Here is a 26940-nt window from a genome sequence, read left to right on the forward strand (position 1 = left end):
AGCCCCAGACCCAGGGCCCGCTGCTGCGTTTGCCACAGAGTCCTTTGGAGAGAGCCAGGGCAACTGTTCCCTCCCCAGCCAAACAAGGTCTGAGCAGCACTGGGAGGAATCCAGGTCCTAGCAAACACACAGGGGCTGTGAGCACCTTTGGAGGCTGTGGACACCAGAGAGGCTGGGTCTCACAGCAGACCCTGTCCCCCATAGTCACCTGTCCGGCTGGAGAGTTTGGCGGCAGCGGGAGAAGCCAGGCCACTGTGGGCACGGCAGGCTTGAACAGGAGGAATTTCTCAAGAGGAAGGAGTGAATAGGCACAGACACTGTTTGGGGAATTCTCCTAAAGTGATCAGTGGCTCCAGCCTCCCTGCTACCCAGCTGTGGGGGCGGGTGCATGGGCACACAGGTGCGTGTGCAGGGAGAGCATCCCCGCACCCCAGCCCACAGCAGTAACCCTGGGGAAAGACCTGATTCCCACACCCAGGGTGCGTGGCTGAGGAGCCAGTGTGAGCTCCGCTGGCCAAGGAAGAAAAGCCATACCAATCAGTTCTCAGCCTGCCGCAGCCAGCAAGAGCTGAAAAACGGGTTTGGCCAATTTGAAACCAAGAGACTTTTTAACTTGATTCTATTTTTTTAACAATTTTTAATTTTTAAATTTTTATTGTTTTTATTCTCTTTTGATTTCTTTTTCCTCTCTTTCCTGATTTATTGTTTTATTCCTTCCTTCTTCCTTTCCTCCAATTTTATCTCTTCTTCCTTCCTTCATCTGCCTTTTCTATTTTTACTTTTTAAAATTTTTTCTAAATACCTACAAGTGAGACAAAATCCTGGATCTGTGAAAAGATCAAAGTTGAACCCAAAGAAGGGGCATCACAACAGCTGGGACAGTGGGACACATTTCACTCTGCTACTACAGAGAACCTGCAAGTTATTGCATATTTGTATTATTATTATTTTTCCAGTATTCCTACATCTTTTTTTAAATTTTATTTTAATCATTGTTCAAGTACAGTTTTCTCCCTTTTACTCCCATTCCAGCCCACCCACCCAACCCTTCCCCCTTCCCCCCATTACCCTACACCCCTAGTTTTTGTCCATGTGTCCTCCAAATTTGTTCCTGTAAACCCTACCCATTCCCCCCTGAAATTCCCTCTTCTCTCCCCTCTGGTCACTGTCAGTATGTCCCCTATTTCAGTGTCTTTGGTTATATTGTGCTAGTTTTTTTGTTTTGTTGTTTAGATTCCTGTTAAAGGTGATATCATGTGGTATTTGTCTTTCACTGCCTGGCTTGTTTCGCTTAGCATAATGCTTTCCAGCTCCATCCATGCTGTTGCAAAGGGTAGGAGCTCCTTCTTTCTTTCTGCTGCATAGAATTCCATTGTGAAAATGTACCATAGTTTTTTGATCCATTCATTTACTGATGGGCATCTAGGTTGCTTCCAGCATCTAGCTCTTGTAAAATGTGCTGCTATGAACATCGGGGTGCAAATGTTCTTTTGTATTGGTGTTTCAGTGTTCTTAGGATAGAGTCCCAGCAATGGAATTGCAGGGTCAAAAGGCAGATCCATTTTTAGTTTTCTGAGGAAGTTCCATACTGCTTTCCATAGTGGATGTACCAGTCTGCAGTCCCACCAACAGTGCACTAGGGTCCCCTTTTCTCCACAGCCTCTCCAACACTTGTTTGTTGCTTCGTTTATGATGGCCATTCTGACTGGTGTGAAGTGGTATCTCATTGTGGTTTTAATCTGCATCTCTCTGATGGCTAGTGATATTGAGCATCGTTTCATGTGTCTTTGGATTTTCTGTATGTCCTCCTTGGAGAAGTGCCTGTTCAAGTCCTTTGCCCATTTTTTAATTGGGTTACTTGTCTTCTTAGAGTGGAGTCATGTAAGTTCTTTATATATTTTGGAGATTAAACCCTTGTCTGAGGTATCATTGGCAAATATGTTTTCCCATACAGTTGGTTCTCCTTTTATTTTGATACTGTTTTCTTTAGCTGTGCAAAAGCTTTTAATTTTGATGAGGTCCCATTTGTTTATTCTTTCCTTTATGTCCCTTGCTCTAGGAGACATGTCAGTAAAAAAGTTTCTGTGTGAAATATCTGAGATTTTCCTACCTACGTTCTCTTCTAGGACTTTAATCGTGTCACATTTTATATTTAAGTCTTTTATCCACCTTGAATCTATTTTTGTATAAGGTGTAAGTTGGTGCTCGAGTTTCATTTTTTTGCATGTAGCTGTCCAGTTCTCCCAACACCATTTCTTGAAGAGGCTATTTTTATTCCATTTTATGTTGCTGCCTCCTTTGTCAAATATTAATTGACTGTAGAGACTTGGGTTTATTTCTGGGCTCTCTGTTCTGTTCCATTGGTCCATGTGCCTGTTTTTATGCCAGTACCAGGCAGTTTTGATTACAGTGCCCTTGTTAGTATAGTTTAGTGTCAGGTATTGTGATCCCTCCTACTTTACTCTTCTTTCTCAAAATTGCAGCAGCAATTTGGGGTCGTTTATGGTTCCATATAAATTGTTGAAGTGTTTGTTCTATGTCTGTGAAATATGCCATTGGTACTTTAATAGGTATTGCATTGAATGTGTAAATTGCTTTTGGTAGTATGGACATTTTGATGATATTAATTCTTCCAATTCATGAACATGGTATATGTTTCCATTTGTTTGTGTCTTCCTTGATTTCTCTCCTCAGTGTTATGTAGTTTTCTGAATACAGGTCTTTTACCTCTTTGGTTAGGTTTATTCCTAGGTATTTTATTTTTCTTTTTGCTATTTCAAATGGGATTTTTTTTCTTGATTTCTGCTTCTGCTGTTTCATTGTTGGTGTATAGAAATTCCTTTGATTTCTGGATATTGACTTTGTATCCCGCTGTTTTGCCAAATTCATTTATTAGGTCAAGCAGTTTTTTGGTGGAGTCTATAGGATTTTCTACCTACATCTTTTTTTAATAGTATTTTTGTATCCCTCTTCTTTTTGTATAGTCTGCTTTGCTAGGCTGGATATATTGTATTATCTGAAAGCTTGATAGCTCCTGATATCCCCTGATATCTCTTTCCATACTGTATTGCTAATCTACTGTCCTTTAACTCACCTGTGTCCCATTAGCACACTCCTCGAGGTTCTGTACTCCCTATTCTTGTTACCTAGATCTCACAGATTCTGTCATATGATTGTTGCCATAATATTATTGTAAATATTTGCTGTTCCATGCAATTGTAATTACTTCAGAACACCCCCCCACAGATCTTAGCCCATTTCAAAGTTTCCTGAACTCTATTACTGTAGTGGTTTACTCTATTCTCTCACACACTACACCTATTTACTATCCTTTACTCTCACCTTGCCCCATAATCTGACCTCCCACAATCTCCCTGCTTTATAGATCCAACTCACAATCTTTCCTTCCACAACAAGAGTCTTATCTTCTTTTCATCCTTTCTAAAAATCAGCTAGCTGGGTGAAAGATCACGGTTAACACTATACATAGTCAAAGGATCTCCTATCTCTTCCCTACTTGCTACTACTGTAAATATCATAGAATTCTCTGTTGCTATCTTAAACCATTTTGCCTTCCCCCTTCAACTGATGACAAAAAAGAGTAGGTGGAGGTGGTGAACACCAGGATACCCACTAGAAGAGGAAACCCAACAACAAAGGAACCACTAACAGATAACAACAGAAGAAGGTGAAGGAGGGAGTGGTAACCACACAAACCTCAATCCAGGGCCTATCTGGAAATACAACTAAACAGTAGAGACAGTTCCCAATACAAACAACTGAACAAGAGCAAGAGAGAATTCTTTAAACCTTATACACATGGAAGAACCAGCTTCAACACAACCTTCCCTCACCAGCACAACAAAATACAGGAGGTGTTGGACAGAGTGACCCTCATTCAAACAGCTGGTGGGAAGGAACCACCAAAGAAAGACCCAACAACAATCAAAACCCAAAGGCAAACACAAAGCCAACTTAAATGACAGCCCAAGACCAGTGAGCTTGGGAGATCAAGGAAACTGCACCACTGAAACTCACTGCTATTCTACTAAAGAAGTTCACACCACAAACCCAGGGAGCCAGAAGTGATCAATTTAAGAAACTGAGGCTAACAAGAAGAGTCTCACGAACAATGGGAAGACAAAGAAACAATCCCCAAATGAAAGGAAAGGAGGAGGCCTCAGAAAGAATGCTGAATGAAATAGAGGCAATTCAACTATCAGATATAGAGTTCAAAGCAATGATCATCAGGAAGCTCAATGAGCTCACAATGAGCTACCAGAAACTACAGGGAAGCTACAATGAACTCAATGAAAACTACATCAGCATAAAAAAGGAAATAAAAACTCTCAACAAGGGCCAAGAGGAAATGAAGAATACAATTCCTGAACTGAAGAACAAACACAGTAGAAGGAAAGAAAAGCAGGATCGATGAAGCAGAAGATCGGATTAGCGAGCTAGAGGACAAAGTAGAAGAAAACACCCAGAAAGAGCAAGAAAAGGAAAAGAGGCTCAGAAAGAACAAAGAGGGATTAAGAGAAATGCAGGACAATATGAAAGGTAATAATATCCGTTTAACAGGGATACCAGAAGGAGAAGAAGAAGAACAAGGGATAGAAAACCTATTTGAAAAAGTAATGAAGGAAAACTTCCCTAATTTGATGAGAGAAAAAGTCACACAAATCCAGAAACACAGAGAGTCCCAATCAAGAGGAACCCAAAGAGGCACATCTCAAGACACATCATAATTAAAATGGCAAAATTCCAAGACAAAGTGAGAATCTTAAAGGCAGCAAGGGAGAAACAGGAAGTAGCATACAAGGGAGCCCCAATAAGGCTAACAGCTGACTTCTCAATGGAAACACTTCAAGCCAGAAGAGAATGGCAAGAAATATTCCAAGTAATGAGAACCAGAGGTCTGCAACCAAGGCTACTTTGCCCAGCAAGGCTCTCAATCAAGATAGAAGGCCAAATAAGAAGCTTCCCAGACAAAAGAAGTCTAAAAAAATACACCTCCACTAAACCAGCTCTGCAAGAGATGCTAAAGGGACTGCTTTAAGGAAAGAAAGGAAAAGAGAGAGTGAGAGAGGAACACACATACACAAAAGGCAATGAATAAGTACCTATCAATAATAACCTTAAATGTAAATGGATTAAATGCTCCAATCAAAAGACATAGATAGCTGATTGGATAAGAAAACATGACCCACAAATATGCTGCCTACAAGAGACCCACCTCAGGATAAAAGATCTGCATAGGCTGAAAGTGAAGGGCTGGAAACAAATTTTCCAAGCAAATGGACAGGGAAAAAAAGCTGGGGTAACAATACTCATATCTGACAAAATAGACTTCCAGAAAAGGACCATAAAGAGAGACCCAGAAGGTCACTTCATAATACTCAAGGGAAGAATCCACCAAGAAGACATAGATATTGTAAATATATATGCACCCAACATAGGAGCACCCAAATACATAAAGAAAATCTTAGAAGACTTCAAGAAAGATATGGACAGCAGCACAATTATTGTGGGGGATTTTAACACCCCACTATCAAAAATGGACAGAGATTTCAAACAAAATATCAACAAAGATATTGTGGCATTGAACAATGTCCTAGATGAAATGGGCTTTACTGATATATACAGAACCCTCCATCCCAAAGAAGCCAAATACACATTCTTTTCAAATGTACGTGGAACATTTTCAAAGATTGACCACATGATAGGACACAAAACAAGCCTCAACAATTTCAAAAAAATTGAAATCATACCAAGCATTTTCTAGGATCACAAGGGACTGAAACTAGAAACCAACCCCAAGGGAAAAAACCCAAAACACTCAAAATCAGGGAGATTAAATATCATGCTATTAAGCAATGAATGGGTCAAGAATGATATTAGGGAAGAAATCAAAAGGTTTCTGGAAACAAATGAAAACGAACTCACAACAACCCAAAACTAATGGGACACAGCCAAGGCAGTCCTGAGAGGGAAGTTCACAGCGATATAGGCCCACCTAAAAAAGTTAGAACATTCCAAACAAGCAACCTAACTCTACGTCTACAAGAACTCGAAGAACAACAACAGAGACAGCCCAGAGCAAGCAGAAGGAAGGAAATAACCAAGATCAGAGCAGAATTAAATGACATAGAGGCTAAAAGCACAATTCTAAGGATCAATGAATCCAAGAGCTGATTCTTTGAAAAGATAAACAAAATTGACAAGCCTTTAAGCAGACTCATCAAGAAAAAAAAGAGAGAAGACCCAAATAAACACAATCAGAAATGAAAGAGGAAAGATTAGAACAGATACCACAGAAATATAAAGGATTGTAAGAAATTACTACGAAGAACTGTATGCCAAAAAATTTGAAAACCTAGATGGAATGGACAAATTTATAGGAAAATATAATCTTCCAGAACTCAATGGAAAAGAAGCAGAAAACCTGAACAAACCAATAACAGCAAAAGAAATTGAAGCAGTAATCAAAAAATTCCCAACACACAAAAGCCCTGGACCAGATGGTTTCACAGGAGAATTTTACAAAGCATTTAAGGAAGAACTAACCCCTATCCTTCACAGACTATTCCAAAAAATCCCAAAAGATGGAAAACTCCCAAACTATTTTTATGAGGCCAACATCATCCTAATTCCAAAACCAGATAAAGACACAACAAAGAAAGAAAACTTCAGGCCAATATCGCTGATGAACACTGACGCTAAAATCCTCAACAAAATATTGGCAAACCGCATCCAACAGTACATTAAAAAGATCATACACCATGACCAAGTGGGATTCATTCCAGGGATGCAAGGATGGTACAATATTCGCAAATCAGTAAATGTAATACGTCACATAAACAAAAGCAAAGACAAAAACCACATGATCATATCAATAGATGTGGAAAAAGCATTTGAAAGGTACAGCACCCATTTATGATAAAAACACTCAGCAAAGTGGGAATGGAGGGAGCATTCATCTACATAATAAAGGCCATATATGAGAGACCTACAGCAAACATCATATTCAATGGGCAAAAATTAAAATCTTTCCCACTAAGATCAGGAACAAGACAAGGTTATCCACTTTCACCACTTCTATTCAACATAGTACTGGAAGTTTTAGCCACCGTGATCAGACAAGAAAAAGAAATAAAAGGCATCCAAATCAGAAAGCAGGAAACAAAACTCTCACTGTTTGCAGATGACATGATAGTGTACATAGAAAATCCTATAGACTCCACCAAAAAACTGCTTGACCTAATAAATGAATTTGGCAAAACAGCGGGATACAAAATCAATATCCAGAAATCAAAGGCATTTCTGTACACCAACAATGAAACAGCAGAAGCAGAAATAAAAAAAATACCATTCAACATAGCAAAAAGAAAAATAAAATACCTAGGAATAAACCTAACCAAAGAGGCAAAAGACCTGTATTCAGAAAACTACATAACACTGAGGAGAGAAATCAAGGAAGACACAAACAAATGGAAACATATACCATGTTCATGGATTGGAAGAATTAATATCATCAAAATGTCCATACTACCAAAAACAATTTACACATTCAATGCAATACCTATTAAAGAATCAAAGACTTACTTCACAGACATAGAACAAACACTTCAAAAATTTATATGGAACCATAAACGACCTCAAATTGCTGCTGCAATTTTGAGAAAGAAAAGTAAAGTAAGAGGGATCACAATACCTGACACTAAACTATACTACAAGGCCACTGTAATCAAAACAGCCTGGTACTGGCATAAAAACAGGCACATGGACCAATGGAACAGAACAGAGAGCCCAGAAATAAACCCAAGTCTCTACAGTCAATTAATATTTGACAATGGAGGCAGCAACATAAAATGGAATAAAAATAGCCTCTTCAAGAAATGGTGTTGGGAGAACTGGACAGCTACATTCAAAAAATGAAACTCAAGCACCAACTTACACCTTATACAAAAATAAATTCAAGGTGGATAAAAGACTTAAATATAAACTGTGACACGATTAAAGTCCTAGAGGAGAACGTAGGTAGGAAAATCTCAGATATTTCACAAAGAAACTTTTTTACTGACATGTCTCGTAGACAAGGGACATAAAGGAAAGAATAAACAAATGGGACCTCATCAAAATAAAAAGGTTTTGCACAGCTAAAGAAAACAGTATCAAAATAAAAGGAGAACCAACTGTATGGGAAAACATATTTGCCAATGATACCTCAGACAAGGGTTTAATCTCCAAAATATATAAAGAACTTACATGACTCCACTCTAAGAAGACAAGTAACCCAATTAAAAAATTGGCAAAGGACTTGAACAGACACTTCTCCAAGGAGGACATAGAGAAGATCCAAAGACACATGAAACGATGCTCAATATCACTAGCTATCAGAGAGATGCAGATTAAAACCACAATGAGATACCACTTTACACCAGTCAGAATGGCCATCATAAACAAAGCAACAAAAAACAAGTGTTGGAGAGGCTGTGTAGAAAAGGGGACCCTAGTGCACTGTTGGTGGGACTGCAGACTGGTACAACCACTATGGAAAGCAGTATGGAACTTCCTCAGAAAACTAAAAATGGATCTGCCTTTTGACCCTGCAATTCCACTGTTGGGACCCTATCCTAAGAACACTAAAACACCAATACAAAAGAACATTTGCACCCTGATGTTCATAGCAGCACAATTTATAATAGCTAGGTGCTGGAAGCAACCTAGATTTCCATCAGTAAATGAATGGATCAAAAAACTATGGTACATTTACACAATGGAATTCTATGCAGCAGAAAGAAAGAAGGAGCTCCTACCCTTTGCAACAGCATGGATGGAGGTGGAAAGCATTATACTAAATGAAACAGGCCAGGCAGTGAAAGACAAATACCATATGATCTCACCTTTAACAGGAATCTAAACAACAAAACAAAGAAACAAGCAAAATATAACTAAAGACACTGAAATAGGGGACATACTGACAGTGACCAGAGGGGAGAGAAGAGGGAATTTCAGTGGAGAATGGGAAGGGTTTACAGGAACAAATTTAAAGGACACATGGTCAAAAGCTAGGGGGAGGGTGGTAATGGGAGGGAAGTGGGGAGTGTTGGGTGGGTGGGCTGGAATGGGAGTAAAAGGGAGAAAATTGTATTTGAACAATGATTAAAATAAAATTAAAAAAAAGGTGTGAAAGAAACATCGCTTGGTTGCCTCTAGTATGTGCTCCCAGGGACAGGCCCGCAACCCAGGCATATACCCTGACAGGGAATCAAACCTGTGACTTTTCGCTTTGTAGTCCAATGCCCAACCAAAAGTGAGCCACACTGGTCAGGGCTATCAAAATGTTTTACAACTCAAATTTATACTATGTTAATACACGTGCTTTTCTATTAATGTGTTTCATTAACTATACTGGTGAGCATCTGCATATCACATGACTGTATGTCATATCTATAATTACTATACTATGTTATGAAGATGCCTGTGATTCTTCTTGGTGACAAAGTCACAAGTATTGTTAACACTTTATGTAGTTTCTTGCTTACCTTCCTAATGCAAGGAAATGCTAAATTTCAATTAGAGTGATAATAGAGATGAGTTTCTCCCCCATCAAAGTTCTGAGATCCCCTGAATGAGCCCCCATTTAAGCACAGACATCACTACCCCCAGCCCTTGTCGTACTTGCTTTGCAGGGCTGACAATGGAATAAGTTTATTGACTCGAATGAAGCCCTGGCACTCAGTGGACACACAGCAGACGTGTCTTTTCCTCTTTCCACTCCAGGACTCAACTGAGCAGGAGGAGTGAGGGTCCCAGAGGAAGTCACAGGGAGCTGGAGTGGCTTCTGAGCCAGGCTCAGCCTGACAACCCCTGAGGGCCTGGGCCCACTTGCATTCCCCACACATCCCTGCCATGGGGCTGCCTGGCTGGGCAGCCCTTCACTGTTCTCTTGTAGACAGAGGCCATAGCTGCTCGTGTTCCCCACAGATTCTTCCCATGTTTGTGTCAACATGGGCCACACTCAGCCATCTGGCTCACCCTCCTGCGTGGAGAGTAGGTTTGTCAAATGGTAGCTGAGAAGGGGCAGGCAGGGCATCCCCAGGTGGAGAGCCAGGAAGGAGCCAAAGAAAGGTAAGCTAGCCCAAGTTCCCTCCTACCTCCCAGGTATCTGAGAGGGGATCCTCATGAACAGCAGCCCCAGAGGCACTCTGCACCCCACACTACCTCTGCCAACCCTGAAACAACCAGGCCAGCCCTAGTGAAAGTAAATCTCCCAGCATAATGGCCCAATTTCAGCTTTAGCCTCACTCCCACCACTATACCCTGTGCCCTTCATGCCAGTTCTCTCACTGATAAGAAGGCAGGGGAGAGGGGACTAAATGCTCTGAGTGATTATTATGTGCCAGGCACCTTGGACACACGATGCTATCTACTCCTGTCCAGCACTCAGTGAAGTGATGCTATGATGTCAGTTTGACAGTGAGAAAACTCAGGCTCAGAGATGTGTCACCTGGCAGTAAGAGGCCAGAATCTGAACCCAGCTCTGGTGCCAAGATTCATTCTCTTTCCACTCACCTGTTGCCAGTTGCCAGGCTACCCAGGGGATCTTTGATCATTCAGAAGGCTGTGATCATACTAATCCAGGCTACAGTGTTTGTGACTCAATGGGTTACTGTTTGCTAGGGTATTTGAAAGGTAGCTGTGCTCAACTCTCAGAGAATCACTCTGTCATATGCACAAAGGCTGAGCAGAGTTCTTTGGCATTTTAAAGGGCAGGAAAGGTGGGGAGTGTTTAAGATCATGCTTCCCTACATATGTTGTCAGTTTGCCTCAAATAAACTCTAATAAAATTTAAAAATAAAAAAAGGACAGAAAAGGTGTGTGAAGCTTGGATTGGGTGGGCAGAGCTGGGCAGGTGGTGTAGCAGAGACTACCATGACCAGCTACATTTGAACCACTATTTGGACTGAGCTGCTCCTACCAGTCCTCACTTTGAGCCTCAGGTCTTTGTGAGTGAATTGTGCCAGCCACCAGGGAAGCCTGCATCCTCTGGGAGGGGCCACTGAATCCACAGCCTATAGCTATGATTCCATTTTTGCTGTCACTGAAAAGAGAGGTGGAAAGAACAGGAGAGGTGCCCCTTACTCTGTTACTCAGGGATTGGAGTGGCTGGGGGACAGGAGCCACGGTCCAGGAGAGGACATCTGTTTCTTCGCTGCCTCCTAGGGCCCATCCAGTGTAATTCTTACTCCACTCCTACCCCACCTCTGAGTAAACAGGGCTCAAGTGATTGCACCCATCCGACAGAGGAGGGAACTGAGGCCTGGAGTGGGGAAGTGGTTGTAGACTCTTGCTAGGGCCTGTACTTGCAGGAGGGAGCACAGTGTGGGGAGGGGGCTTCCTTTGGTGACATTAATTCCTTTCCCTCATTTTTAAGAAGCACGAGCTTTGAAAAGGTTTCCTCCTTTCCAGAACCCTGCATGGAGTTGACAGGCCAGGGCAGTCAAGTTAGGTGTGCTTAGGGGTAACTCTCAGGGAATTTGAAATTGGGAATGTTATCATAACCAACCTCTCACTTCCTCTTGCAAATCCCTGGATCCTGCTTTCTTTTTTTCTCTTCCCTTTACCCCCCAAAAAGCCCAAGATATGTGTATATGTGTATATATGTGTGTATGTGTGAAATGGGGTTGAAGGAATGGGCAGGGTTGATGTTTACCTGTAATCCTCCCTCAGATTTAAGAAGTAATAAGTATTGGTAACTTGTTAAGATGAGGAATAGGTTCAGGGAAGTGGTGCAACTTGCTCAAGGTCACACATCTTGTAACTGGAGGAGGCATGAGTCATTCATGCTTTTCACTTCTTTGTGCTAGTGAATGGTGGAGGGTGTCACATGCCACCTTCCCAGGCAACATGCAAGCATGCACAATTAACTAATTCATTATTCCCATGATGAGCACTCTGCATGTCCCAGGCCTTGTGCTATGCACTTGGGCTCTGGAGATAGACTATAGTTCTTGCTCTTAAAGAGCTCGTGGCACCATGGGGGAGAGAGACACACATAAAGTAATCATTCCAATTTTCTGTAACAAATTCACCCATCAAAGACCACTCCAAGCCAAAATGCTGTTTTGAGTTTTTAGAGAGTGACTTTTGCTTGAGAAATTCACAGAAGGCTTCTCCTAAGAGGAAACTTTTAAGCTGGCTTTTGAAGACTAAAAAGAATTCATTAGGAGTTTGAAACAGTGAGAAGGATGTTCCAGGTGGGTAAAATGAAACAACTTGTGCAAAAGCTGTGGCATTTCTGTGGAAGCCTTCCAAAGACAGTGCCTTAACCCAGCACTTACCAGACTGGGTTTCAGGAATATTAGTGTCCCTGCTGATAATAATGTTAGGCAACAGTGTTCCAGGGATTACTGTATGCCAGACACCCTTTTAAGAGCTCTCCACATTTAATTCATTTAACAACAACCCTATGAAGTAGGTACTATTATTATCCCCATTTCAGAGATGAGGAGATAGTGGCGCAGGAAGATTAAGGAAGTTGCTCAAGGCAGCACAGGTAGTCAATGGCAGAGGCAGGGCTGAAAACTGAGTCAGAATGTTCTAGAATCCATGCTCTGAGTACTCCATGTACTATATAAAAGCTGGCCAACTATGTCAGGGAAAAATAGCATGATGATTGTTGGCATAGTAAAGGTTCTGACAAGTGCATCAGTGAAACAAACACACTGCAAATATTTTGATTCAGAATTTCCCAAACCAATTCTACTTAAGAATATTTTTTTTCTTTCAAGTATGAGCTCATGGAAAACTCTTTGACGATTGCTGTTTTGTTCCTAAGAGTGACTATAATGGAGGCCAGAATTTTGGTTGAGGTGGGCACTGGAAGGCTTTTCTGGATCCTGATGACTGCCAGTCAGGCCCACTGGGTGACCACCGTCTCCCAGAGCTACAACCCTCCCTCAGTGAATCTGTCAGGACCATGTGTTCCTCCCATCTTTACAACACAAGAAAATCAAACACATTTCAATGCAGAGGAAGCACGTTTGGTGTCAAAGCTGCACTTTTAGCCTTGCACTTGATTTCTGTCTCCTGACTGGGAGGAAATTGAGTGGTTGCCTCATTACAGCTGTGTTTCATGGTGTGTGTGTGTGTGTGTGTGTGTGTGTGTGTGTGTGTCAGAGTGGGTACACAGAGTGAGTAGCCAAGAGGAAGGAAAGCTGGGACCCAGAGAGAACAGTTCTTCTCAGCAATCCAACCTCTGGCCTGGCCTGGGGGCATGTCTCTTGAGTAGGGGTGAGGCCAGGAGAGGAAGGCATACATGGACTCTCCAGCGTTTCCACACAGAACTATAGCCTCACATCAAAGCTGGGAACATGAGTTAATTCTTGGATTACTGAAACAGGATCCCTTCCTGCCAAGGGAAGTCACTCAGCCACAATCGTTAGCACCATGGACAGCGACAGGCCCTTCAGGTGCACCCTGTGGAAGGGAAAGAAAAGGCTGGACTTCTTTCACTCAAGGAGACACTGATGGGACTGAGTTTTGATAGGATCACAGAGTATTTTTGCACTGCATAGATGGTATCTTAGCTAAATTTGCCATCATTTTCCATCTAAATCTTCCCCCCACCCCTAGATATCCCATCAAATGGACACAGAGTCCATGAGAAAAGAAATGCTTGCCAGGGACCCACAGGATGGTCACAAGGGGAGAGTGAGTGGTACAGAAGATATAGCCATGTTCTCCAGGAGGGCACAGAAATGGCAGAGGTCCCAGGAGCACTGTGGCACTGTATTATTTTTTCCCCTGCCTTTTCAGTGTCTTCAGGGCCAGGAAGTATATTCATTATTCAGCCTGGAGTAGCTGCTCCATTAATGTTGGAGAGGTGGGAGGAGGGTTCTGCTCCATGGCCAAGTTCTCCATCTGCATGAACAAAAGATTGCATTTCCCTATAGGGGAAATCCTTATGGTCTCTGATGAACTTTTGAATCAAAAGCCTGTTTCCATTTTCAGTCAATAGGTATGTTTCCAGACATGGAAACTTGCTTTATTAACAGCACAAAATAAGCACAGGCCTGAAAAACAAAACAAAACAAAACAAAACAAGAAACCACACCCCTCTGGTGGTGTCAGGGGCTGTTGGTGGCTTGCTGTGCTGCCCAGAGTAGACACATGCTCAGCAGTGGGCTTTCCTGTCTCATTCTGCTCCACCCCACAATGGCGTGTCGAGGACCCAGTCCCAGGGCCAGTTCTGTGGGATCAGGGTCTTTGAAGAACATACAGCCTCCTACAGGCAAAAAGTTACTCAGAGAAGTAAGATACTGCAAGGGTTATTTGAGATTGTCACTGGTCACATGTGTCACCCCAGCACTGGGGCATAGGTGACTCCAGTGAGGTAAAATCCATGTGGACGAATATTATCAGGAAGGCAAAAAGGGAGGTTGGAAAGATAATCTGTGTAAGTGTACTCAGCAAGTGCAGAGTGTTTATTTTAGCTGGATACCCCGTATCTTGTACATAGTAGGCAATCAATATTTGCTCCGTGGATGAATAATGAAGCCATACCACCCTACCTGCTGAAGGACTGAGAGAAGTAGAGTGGGCAGTGTGGCTTGACTGTCTGGCACCTCATGGGGATAAGGCTGGCTCAGTGAGGAACCCAGCTTAAATCAATACCACCTGAGGGTTCTGAGGGAATTGTCTTTGGCAGTTGGGGGGATTGCAGGGGGCTGGGGCCCTGGAGAAAGCAGACCAAAACCAGCTCCTTGGAAAAACAATAACTAGGGCTGCAGCCACAGTCTCTGAGGGGGCCAGGCAAGGGCTTCCCCAGCTGGCTGACATCCTTGACTCAACTATATTGCTGCTGCTTCTGGGCTAATGGGCCTGGTGGGCACTTCCTCATTGGCTTCTGAGTAGGACTGTCTGAATATCTTCAGGGGCTGGAGTATTTTTCTGCCACTCCCTCAGCTGTGAGCTCTAAGGAGCTAGAGCTAGAAACAGAAAAGTGCACTCAGGTCACAGTGGCCCAGCATCTCAGAACAGTGGAAGCTGCATGCTCAGCCTTGTTCTTGCCTGAACAAGGACCTCCTGGAGAGGCTGTGGTGCCCATACTGCATAGAATACTGACCCCAGAGCCCAGTACAGAGTAGAAAATGTTATTTCCTTTATTTTTCTTTCAAAGTAATTGCTCAATATGCAAAGTGAAAGTCTAGGGGCTAGGGGCTGGGTACACAAAGAGAGGCACAGGGCAAGGCCTAGTATAATAGCTCCAGAATGTTAAAAAAATGATGCATAAAGAAAATGGACCTGGAGGTCAGAGTAATCATTGTTTCTGGGGAGTTGGGGCTTGATGGCTCATGCAACTTACAGTCTCGCCAGCCCTGTACAGACCCCTCTGCTCTGTAGAGACCAGCCTATTCACTGTGCTCCAAACACCCTTTGGTGGATAGCTCCACCTCTGTTATCTATCCACATCTCTTACTGGTTCAAATGTCACCTGTCCTTTAGGGTTATGCTATGTCTCTTCATCATGGAACAGGCTTCGTCAGGTATTATGGCCACAATGACTTGCTTTTACCAGTCTCTTTCTGTTTACTCCTTGTCTACACTGCCTAAACAGATATCTTACTATTTGTTAGTCTATTTGTTAGTGCTTTCTATTTGTTAGTCTCGTCCTCTCAAATAGACTATATGCACTTTAACAAGGACATCATCTTGAATCCTCCTCTCTCAGCACAGCATTCTGTATATGGTAGATGCTCAGTAAAATTCTTACTGAGAGAATGAATGAGCAAGTACATGACTAAGGAAAGAGGGAAGGAATAAAAAAAAGAAAGAAGGCAAGCCATTCTGGTTTTTACCAGGCTAAAGGGAACTTTCATAGCTGGCAAGGTTGGTGTTCATTCTTTACCCTCTGTACTTACTCTTCCATCATACTGTCTTTTAAGATTTTCAATTCTTTCAAGCAATATAAAATACTCAAGAATTAGAAATGTTTATTGAACACTTACTATGTCCTTGTGATAGTTTCTGCTCTCCAGAGGCTTACAGTCTAGTTGGGAGATAGGCATAATGCATACATGAAGACTTCAGCTAGAATGGCCAAGTGGCTTGAACTCCAGGCTCTGACAGACACCTGTCTGGGGTCCCACCATGCCTTGGAGCAACTACTCAAAAAATTACATACATTTGTACACATACAGATTTATCTGAGTTTCCTCATCTTTAAAGTAAGGTCTCATGTCTTATAGAACATTAAAAGAATATACATCTAAAATTCTTGGCATAGTGCCTAGCACATAGTTAGTGCTCAATAAATATTACCTATTATTACTCCTAAAAACATAAAACATTTATTGAACTTTTGTTATGGGTCAGACTGCATTATTCTAGCTCTCTCTTGATTGTTGATTTCCCCCACCACGCTATATCATTTCATTAGCAAATAAACACGCTCATATTTCTCCCGTCGCTGACCTTAACTTTGTGACCCTACAGCATTCGGTTGTCACCAATTTCTGTTACTTTCCTCTCAAGCTTCTCAAGAGCTGACTACACACAATGTTTCCATCTCTTCTCTCACATTTACTCTTCAATCCACTGCAGTCCAGCTTTCCCTCCCACTACTCAATTGGAAAGGATCTTCCTACAGTTTCTGTATTAGTCAGGCTAGGCCAACTGCTGTAGCAAATAACCACCCAATTTCAGTAGTTTAACACAATTTAGATTGATTTCTCACTTAGGTCTTTGCTCAGTGTGGGGTGGCATGAGCCTGAGGGAAGAGAGAGTTCTGCTCCACAGTCATTCAGAGAGCCAGGCACCCTTTATCAAGTGGCTCTGCATCTCTAGGAACCTCAAAGCCTCTGTGTTTAGCTATCAAATCAAGTAAAAGAGAGCTTAGAAGATTGCATGGAAGATTTTAGGGGCCAGGCCTGAAAATGTCTTACATCACTCCCATGTTCTGTTCAGTGTCCCCACCATTCTGAAGGAGAAACTGGGAAATATAGTTTGGCTCTGCCCAACTATAGGAAAAAAAGGAAAAAGGAAATGGTTTTGTGAGCATACAGCATTATCTCTGCCACAGCCCTGAGCTACTTCTATGTTGCCATACCCACTGGATACCTTTTTGTCCTCATCTTACGCTATCTTTTAGCACATTTCTAAGTAAATGGTTATATCTTCCTTCTTGAGATGCTCTCCTCTGTAAATCACTCTGCTAGGTGTCTTCTTTAGTCTGGATGCTGCTTCTCAATCTCTGGTGAAGATTTCCCTTTCTCCTCTAATCCTCTTTGTGATGACTAGGGTGGAGGGGTTGTTCTTCACGAGACTGGGTTCTCCCTCTTCCACTACCAATCCTCATTCTTCATTCTCAAGGCTATGAGTTTGACCTCATCTCTGAGTCTATTAGCCATGTAGTGATTTCATTAAATATTTTACTGACACCTCATATTTAACATTTACTAAAGTGAGCTCGCAAATCCTTTCACCTCCCACCTTCCATCTTCTGCAATACATTGTTCTTCCTCAAAAATCCCCTTTCTCATATTCATTCACCCAGTTACTTAAGCCATGTCTAAGGAGTTAACCCTGATTTCTCCTCCTCTCTCAACTTTCTTCTCAAATCCATTAGCAAGAGCACTGTATTCCACGTTCAAAATACATCTAGACTTCACCCACTTCTCTTCTACTAACTCACACCAAAACACCATTGCCTCTTGACTGGATAATGCAATAGCTTTCAGACTAGTTTCTTCATTTCCACTCCCTCCCCCACACCATTCACCACAGCAGCCAGGGTCATCTTTGAAAAATGTGCATCATGTCACTCCACTGCTTAAAACTCCTTAAGAGTCTCTAGATTGTGTTCAGGATAAAAGCCACATCTTTTAATGTGGACCCCAAGGCCTTGTATGATGTGGCCTTTTATGTCATGCTGCCCTTACCCTTGTGGATGGAGCCAAGAGATTGGCCATTGTATTCAAGATGATTTCTCTAAAGAGCTTACAGTCTAGTGGGGGACACAGGTCTAATTCAAAGAAAATGTGTCAATAAACAGCTATGCCAGATAGTGGCAGCTCAGATGCAAACCTAAGAACATAAGTAGAAAGAGGAGGAAGTCGAGGAAGGCTTTCTGGACAGCCAAAATGGAGGGGAACCATCCCTGTATTGTTCACCACTACACACTCGGCATGCAGCACAACTGAATTCAATGAGTATTTATTGAACAAATGAATGACACATGCATGCATGAATGATTTCTGCCCTATGGGAGTTAAAGCCTGTTGTAGGAAACTAAGAAGTAAACAAACTTTTCATCATGATACATGATGGCAGGGATATGCATGTTCAAGGTACTCTTTATCCTCAGGAATTGTCAACTCTTCTTGGGGAGGGTTCAGGGAAGACTTTGGACAAGAAGGTGAACTGGACTTAGCTTGAACTTGAAGGATAATTAAGGATGAGTCTAGAGGGAAGAGTAGAGACAAGCATTCCAAGTTGAAGACACTGTAATGCAGATGAATGAGGAGGGTACCTGTTGCTGGCCATTAGAGCAGCAAACAAAACAGCCTGTGATCAAGTGTCAAACCATATGTCATAGACCATGAAGGCTTTGGCGGGTAAAAAATTGGAGGTGACTAGTTGTCAATGGATGCTGGTGGAAGAAATGCAGGCTGGACTACTAGGGGCAGTTTTGTGCATATTTAATTCATTACTGGGCCTTGAAATGTAAAAATACAGTCAAAATGGAAGACAACATGCTAATAAAGATTACAATAGTAATGAGAAGATAGTCACTGATGATGTGAATCTCTCATGGGGAGCAGAAGCCAGGTAGATGAGAAAGTGTGTCAAATAATCCAGCAGGCCACTCTGTCTGGCTCTGTCACTGTAGGAGGAAGGAAGGGAGGGAGAGAGGGAGAAAGGGCAGGTCTCAAGACTTATGTGGTCTGGGATGGGAGGCTGCCTGCTCTGTCTTCTCTAGCTGTGGCTTTCCCTGCCCATGGTGGAGGGCTGAACTTGGAAGAAAGCTGCTTCTGTGTAGGGCTGTAGGTGCTCCTGGGAATGCTGATCCTCAGGACAGGTAGCGTTGTCTGTGAGGATGAAAAGCTGGATCTCATACATTTGTTCCTCCTTGCTTCTTCCCTGACAGATCCTGCAGGGCCAAGAACACTAGGATTTGGGGATGATAGTCTGCAGGGCCAGGAAACTAAAAAAGAGTAACTATCTGCCTGAAAATGTTTGTCCAGGTGGAGCTGATGACCAGAAATAGTCTGGTCAGTCTTAAGATAGGGCAGGAAGCCTGAGCATGGCAGGCTGAAGGGAATGTGGGAAGCACAGTGTGGTTCCCTTTCTTGACTTTAGAGAAAGATAGGGTGTGTGGGGTATCTCTGGGTTTCTCTCTTTCATAAATCATAAACTCATCTCCCCAACCCTGCTTACTGACCACGTATCTCATCTTAGTGGTCTTAAGCATGATGGTAGAGGTCTAAAGTATCAATGTTAATAATAATAACTAACATTTATTGAGCCAGCTATTATGCTAAGGCCTTTATATTAATTCACTCATTTGATCTCTAAATAACTCTGAGGTAGGTACTTTTGTCATTCTTATTCAACATGCATGGAGACTGAGGCTCAGAGAAGTGAGGCAATTTGTCCAAGGTCACACAGACACAAAGTTGCAGAGCCAAGCTTGGAACCAGGTGGTGTGGCTCCTGGAGTCACTGTGTCTCACTAGTTCTAGGTGTGGCCCTGGAAAAGGGAAAAGAGTGTCCCCAGAACCCAACAATCCAATGAAGACTGTGGCCAGGAGCTAGTTGTCAATTCTGCATTCACTGCCAGCCCCTGGACTTGGTGTGAGGAGGAGCCTGGCCTGGTCATGTGGGTGGAGAACACTGGCATGCAACATACATTTTCAAAGCCTTTGTTTTTCATCTATATAATGGGGGAATTGCTAATGCATAGGACTGTTGGGATGAGTAAATGAAGGAACACATGCAAAGTGCCTGATACAGTTTAGCAAATGCCCAGTAAAAAGAGTTCCTTGTCTCACTTCTCTCCTAGGTAAAGTTTTTATCAAGCTCAGTTTAGTTATCTTTTCTACAAATATGTACTGTGGGTGTACCAGGATCCAGATCTTCTGTTAATCTCTGGGGAATACACTGATAAAGGGAGAGACTGGAGCAATGTGGGTTGGGGTGGGGAAGTGGTTCAGAGTGACGACAGAGCAACAAAATGGATTTTAAAGGAACCCATGAGAACACAATACCTGATAAATGAATGTTCTCTTTAAAGCAATAGCCTCAAGAGGGCACAAGATTGTTTCAGAGATGCTGATACTCTGCAAGACACTGATGTAAGCCTGTGGGTGGACTTTTCTCCCAGGCTTGGCCAGGTGTATTCTCCACATCAGGGAGGGCTGGGGCAGGAGACAACTGGTCCAAAGTCACATAGCTGCTGAGGGCAAGAGCAGAACCAGAAGACAGAACTTTTGATTTATGAGCTGGAGGTCTTGCCAATCAATACACAGGAGTATTCACATCCTTCCTTTATTGTTTCAAGATGCACTGGAAAAAAATAATTCTCTAAATCTGGTGTCACCACTTAGTTGAGACTTCAGCTCAGAATGGTTTCGAAGTTTTTTGTTTTTGTTTTCTTTTTAAATAAACCCACCTCAGTAGGAGAGGGCTTCTGATATCCACAGACACCTGCCTGCCTGAGGATCTGACTGGTAGTGGCCAGCTGGAAGTGGGAGCAGAGTGCACCAAGGTTACCACCAAGTGCTGGGTGTTTAGCATTTGCATCTCTAAATGAACTTTATACAGCAGACAAAGGCCAGGCATTTTATGGGTGTAAGAAGGGGGCTGAGGGCTTTTCAAAGAGCCATTAAAAGAGTTGATGGGGTGGTTTTCTGGATCCTCTATAGCAGCTTGGAGTCCTCAATCTACTTAGAAGAGTGATTTATTCTGAAGAAGTAGCTCGGGAGGGCATTCAGAAAGTCCTTTGCACAGGGCTTCATGGTCTGAGATCTCCTTGGTGGGCCGAGGTCTGGTCCTGCACGGAGGTAGGGGAATGGATTGGTGACTCTCCAAGACCTTGCTGGTATCAAGTTTCTGGGTGCCTTCGTGGCCATATGGAGGTGCCTGTGTGCGTCCATAAGTGCGCCCGTGAGCGTTCTTGTGTGGTTGGTGGGAGGCGCGTGAGAGTGGCCTGCGATGGGTGTGTCTGAAGCGCTGGGCTCCCGGCTGTGCCCACTGCGCCCACTTGTGGCTCCCAGGCACCAGCAGAAAGAAATGTGCCTTTCCCATCTCTTTCAGGGACGCCGCCCTAAAGGAGGAGTAAGGAAGCCTGGTGACTTGAGGGCGCCGTCTCCGGTCTCCCGAGTGATGGCAGCGTGCGTTGCCTCGCCGCCTCCGCATCTCAGCCCTGGACTACTTACGTCAGGGTAGCTGGGTACCCACTCAGCGCTGCAGCCAGTGAGCGGCGGGAGAGCAGAGCAGAACTCACCGCAGACACCCGGCACCCTCGCTGCACAAGGAGCCCCGCGGAGCCCCGCCGCACCCCGCGGAGCCGAGTCAGAGTCGCCGAGCCCACCCCTGACGCAGCATCCTCACCCTGTGCCCCCGCCGGCCGGACCGTAGGGCACGGGGCTTGCCCTGTGCATCCCCGCCATGCGCGCTGAGCTTCTCGGCTCTCCGGGACAGCCCTAGCACAGTGAGCACCTGCGCCTGGGCTGGGGCACCACTAGCTGAAGTAGTTGAGCGTCCGGTGTAGGGGATCACCACGTCGGAGGTGCGGCCAGGACCCGCGGAGTCGGCCCCCGAGCGCGGGGAGCTGGGCCGCCCGCGCCGCCCAACCATTACCTCCCCGGGCGGCAAGGCGGAGCTGGTGGCGGTCGCTTCCCGGCAGTGGCAGCGTCGGCGGCGTGCCTGCCTGGCGGCCGTCGGCGTGCTCCTGGCCATGGCACTGGGGCTGCTCATCGCGGTGCCACTGCTGCTGCAGGCGACAACCCCCGGAGCAGCACACTATGAGATGATGGGCACCTGCCGCATGATCTGCGATCCATACAGCGCTGCACCGGGCGGGGGCCCTGCGGGCGCCAAGGCGTCGCCACCTGGACCCAGCACTGCTGCCCTAGAAGTCATGCAAGACCTGAGCGCCAACCCTCCACCCCCTTTCATTCAGGGACCCAAGGGCGACCCCGGGCGACCTGGCAAGCCCGGGCCGCGGGGGCCCCCTGGAGAGCCGGGCCCGCCTGGTCCCAGGGGTCCTCCAGGGGAGAAGGGCGACTCGGGGCGGCCCGGGCTGCCAGGGCTACAGCTTACAGCTGGAGCTTCAGGAGGTGACGGGGTGGTGGGTGGCGGAACCCGGGGCGGCGATGATTCCGAGGGCGAAGTGACCGGCGCTCTCAGCGCTGCCTTCAGTGGTCCAAAGATAGCCTTCTACGTGGGTCTCAAGAGCCCCCACGAAGGCTACGAGGTGCTCAAGTTCGATGACGTGGTTACCAATCTCGGCAATCACTATGACCCCACTACCGGCAAGTTCAGCTGCCAGGTACGCGGCATCTACTTCTTCACCTACCACATCCTAATGCGCGGCGGCGACGGCACCAGCATGTGGGCAGACCTTTGCAAGAACGGGCAGGTCAGTGACCCTCCCTCCCATCCCCACCCCTGTCGGTTCCACAAGTCCCTACAGACCCTTGTCCTCACCCGGTGCCCCGAAGGGCTTGGGAGCCAACGTCCTTTCTTCTCGCTTGCAAGCGCGAGAGCGAGCCCGAGGAGGGAGCGTGCCACAGGATCCGGCTTCCCAATGTACCCTGGTCGCGTCCATCCGAATGTAGCGCGGGAGGTTTTGCCCAGAGCGCCCAGAGGCCCGCTCCTCAAACTGCTCTCCCTGGCTACTTGCGTAGTTTGCCTGCAGTTCTTTGGGCTCCTAAAGAAGAAACCTTTCTTCTTTAGCTCCTCCTGTGCGCCCAGCTCACCCCTTTGCCCTACAGTCTGCACGCTTCCCTGCTAGGTCAGTGTTCATGAAGCGTGGTCTCTTTCCCGGACTTGCCAGCAGAGAAGAGGGGACCGAGAAGGAGTTAGCTAAGTTGGAGAGAGAAAGTGGAACCTGGGTGGGAGTGTGGGCCCCGGAGCCAAGTACAGAAGGTGGCCAGGGGGCGCGCCAGGTGGGGGCCGGGTAAGGGTCGAGGCAGAAGTGCCCCAACCCAACAGCGCCGGTGGTTTGCCCCCAGGTCCGGGCCAGCGCTATCGCGCAGGACGCTGACCAGAACTATGACTACGCCAGTAACAGCGTGGTGCTTCACCTCGATGCTGGGGACGAAGTGTATGTGAAGCTGGATGGCGGGAAGGCGCATGGAGGAAATAACAACAAGTACAGCACGTTCTCCGGCTTTCTTCTGTACCCGGACTAGAGTCGCAGTGAGCGCGAGGTGAGGTGGCTTCAGGCCGCCCCATACTCATGGGGGCGCGCTGTTCCCTAGCAAGGACCACTCTCGCTTCATGACGGTTCTGATATCGCTGGAAAAGATACATTCCTGCTGTCCTCCCTGCCCCGCTCCCGTCCTCAGTGTGTCTGCGACTCACTGCGCTCTGGGCAGTGCTCCTGGTCCATGTCCCCAACCTGGGGAGGGGGAGGGCAACGCCAACGTGGGGAGATGAGCGTGACCTGAACTCCAGAGGCGGTGGACAGTGGCAGGATGGCCGCAGCACAGTTTGCAAACCTGATTGGACTGGGCAGGATGGGTGGAATAACTGCCCTCTTCCAGTCCCTCCTCCTCCGAGTGCCCTGAGACGGGGGCCTTCCACTCCTGGCCAGCGAGGTAGGCCAAAATGAGCATGACCTCCCTGGGGTGTCCTTTGAGACTCTAAATACTTGTGCAAATGTCCCTGTCCATCAGTCAAAACCCCACCGCTGAAGAGTCCCAGCAAAGGGAAAATTCGCTTCTTCACCGTACTCCTGACTCAGACCAACTGCGATGCATTAAATTATGTTTCTAGACTACGGGCTGTGATGTTTTTGTCAGGGTGGCCCCAAAGCCAGACCTCCAGATGTCCACCTTGGCATAAAGACCTTAACTGAGTCCCGAATAGCCTCATCTATGCCTGCTTGTCAGCCATTGCCTTGTCCCTGCCACCTGAGGTGGGTGAAAAGATGTGGGGTGGTGGAGCAGCAGCGTCCAGCCCTTCCCGGAGCATTTCTCCCCTGAACCAGAGAAGTCCAGAGGAGGTGGGGGAGAGAAAATTAGATGTAGACAGGAGAGGAGTGGCTGAATCACCAAGTTCCCAGCCTTGCTGGGGGAAGTCAAAGGGCAGGGGTTTGTGGAGAAGGAAGGGGTAGAGGATGCAGAGTGGAGGCAGGAATGAGCCAGTTGTCAGCAGCTCATCTCTGAGATGTTTGTCCCTTAAAGGAAGTGCAGAAGTCCAATCAGGAACAAACCCACTCAGGTACACACTATACTCAGTACCTGTCCATTTGCTCATACCACCAGCCAGGGCCACAGCTCTCAAAAGAGCTGGTAAACGGAGGCAATCTGAGAATCATCCAGCTCTCTGAATTCACCCAGGACTGTGTCGGAAGAGATGGATACAATCCCTTTGTCAGGGACACCCTTTTCTGGGGTCTTCCCTACCCAAGTGCATGGTGCTGTGGGCACCTGCTCTGAGCCCGAATGTGTGTGGTCTCCTCTGTCCACATTCCACCCACACAAGGGAGGAAAACACTGCACCTGGTTTTGATTTACTTTTTTTGTTTTTAGATCATTAAATTCCAATAAACAATAAATTATCTATAAAATAACCAGTTAACCACCTGTTAGCACTGAGTTCATTTTGACCAGTTATTTGAAGAAATGTGTGTACACAGGGGTAACCCCACAGTGTGTACCTGTGTAAAGCTGGAGGCATACACACACGCACACACTCATATGGATATACTGTTGTGGTTGTCATCACTAATCTATGTTACACATGCACACACACTTATGCATTCATAGGTTCATGTGTGTGACAATGTTATTGGTTGTATGTCAGCCCCCAAATCACGGTGTGATTGACTTTAGTTGCTGGAGGACATGAAAGCTGTAATTCCCATTTAAAAGACAATTATATCCCTTGTTTCACATCCTGTCACTGTTGCTATTCTTCTTTATGCTCTTATTTTATTTGAATAATGTTTCATTGTCATTCACTTGAATATTAGCAATGATTGCAGTTGTTTTGAGTCCAGGGTTAAGGGGCTTAAAAACAGCAAGGTGGAAAACACACATATACACACGTATATGTATCTGATATGTATGTATACACACACACACACACACACACACACACACACAAAACACCATTTCCCCAGTTCTAGACCAAACCCGAACCCCAATTCCTCAGCCACACTTCACCCCTGCTGATTGTGGAGCCCAAACCCAGCTGAGCCCAGGAACTGGGGAGGGCAGAGTTGGGCCCCATCGACAGTTGCATACGTATCAATTTCTGATGTCTTGTTGATTGTATCATCCAGAAATGCGATTAAAACCAAATGTCTGAGACGCAAATGAAGTCTAATTGCTATGGATCTGCAATCCCCAGTGGGCTCCTAATTCTTTTTGACTTATTCTTTTTCTTCCTCCAATGAGATGGAGCTTACACACAAAGCCCTTGGTTTAAATTTCAAAAATTAAAATTGACATGCAGCAGTGGCTTTCCTGGGAGCAGGAGGAATTTCTAAGGAGGTGCCAGCACCCAGCTTTATCCTCTGCATTAAGAAGCAATTTGTACTTCTAACAAAATCCCCATTGCTCCCCTTTGGCGGAAGGGCACTAGAAACCCCTTGCCTGGGTCTGGCTGTTCATAATACTTAGACAAATTTGAATCTGAGATTCCTCCATCTGTATTCCCTGGTGCAAACAGGCTTCTTGCAATTCTAATGTTGGGCTGCCGGGAGGTGCTGCCAGAGGTGTCAGCTGCTAAGAGGATGATAGATTGATGAGGCAGCCAGCAGGAGGCAGGGCCAGCTCAGGAGCAACCTCCTTCTGTCTGCATACACTCCATGTCCAAGACAGGACCCTGGTGGTCCACTGAGGTCCATGATCCCATGATCTTCCTGCAGGACTCCCTGAGAAGGAAGCAGGGAGGGAGGGGGAGACTAGGCTTCCCACCCCTACCAACTCTGTTTGCCATCAAACTTGGGGTGCATGTGGAATGCAAGAAACCCTTTGTCCCAAACACTTATCATTCTTGCTTCTAGTTGAATAGAGAGTTATCATTCATCATATTTATAAAGAATTGTTTAAATTTCCTAAATGCTTTTAGGTCCATTTCTAACTGTGCTCTTAGGTTGCGATTGTCATGCTGGCATCTCTCAGAAGTAGGAGGGTATTATCCTGTCCAAGTGGAAGATGGGGAAACAAGGGCTCAGAGAGGGCCAGTGACTGGCCCATGTTTACAAAGCTTATAAGAGACTGAGCTGGGACTTGAACCCAGACCTCCTGGCCAAGCGTCTGCCTGACTGCACAGGTACACATATGCACCTTCCAGAGTTCCCAAGCCTTTGAGAGGAGAGCAGATGGGTCAGGCTCACTTCCCATCCCTTCTTCTCTTCAGGGAGTTGCAAGACCCTCTGCAGTGTTAGGTGAAAAGAACCAGCTCTGATTCTTTGGCCCTGGACTCTCTCAGACAGCACCCACTTTTGAGGAATTTGGCTGAATATCCTGGCCTAGGGGTCAGAGTTGATGGTCCAGCAGGACCCTTTGGTCACAAACCCCAAATGCTTCATCTGGACCTGTCTCCAACAGTAAACCCCTATTCTTAGGGCCCACTGACCCTTTCTTCTGTAACAGCTCTCCCTTCCCCCTTTTGGGGTGGGGAGGGGACATCTTGCAGATGCAGAGAGTTTAGCTGAAGTGAGCATGGTTGTCCCTAATTGGCAAGGGGGCTC

The 26940-nt window shown here is 45.3% G+C and overlaps 1 protein-coding gene across 1 annotated transcript; it reads left to right on the forward strand.

Moving 5' to 3' along the window:
• Positions 1–20860: 20860 nt before the first annotated feature.
• On the forward strand, positions 20861–25137 carry C1QL2 (complement C1q like 2). Its single transcript, XM_028533517.2, has 2 exons — positions 20861–22650; positions 23246–25137. The coding sequence occupies exons 1-2, from the start codon at positions 21967–21969 to the stop codon at positions 23423–23425; spliced, it is 864 nt and encodes a 287-aa protein (XP_028389318.1). The 5' UTR covers positions 20861–21966; the 3' UTR covers positions 23426–25137.
• Positions 25138–26940: the final 1803 nt, after the last annotated feature.

This window comes from Phyllostomus discolor, chromosome 4 (assembly GCF_004126475.2).
Source record: "Phyllostomus discolor isolate MPI-MPIP mPhyDis1 chromosome 4, mPhyDis1.pri.v3, whole genome shotgun sequence".
Lineage (NCBI taxonomy): Eukaryota > Metazoa > Chordata > Mammalia > Chiroptera > Phyllostomidae > Phyllostomus > Phyllostomus discolor.

Coding starts and splice junctions, on each gene's coding strand:
- C1QL2 (XM_028533517.2), top strand. CDS start 21,967: ATGGCACTGGGGCTGCTCATCGCGGTGCCACTGCTGCTGCAGGCGACA. Junction 22,651..23,245: donor ACCTTTGCAAGAACGGGCAG/GTCAGTGACCCT, acceptor GTTTGCCCCCAG/GTCCGGGCCAGCGCTATCGC.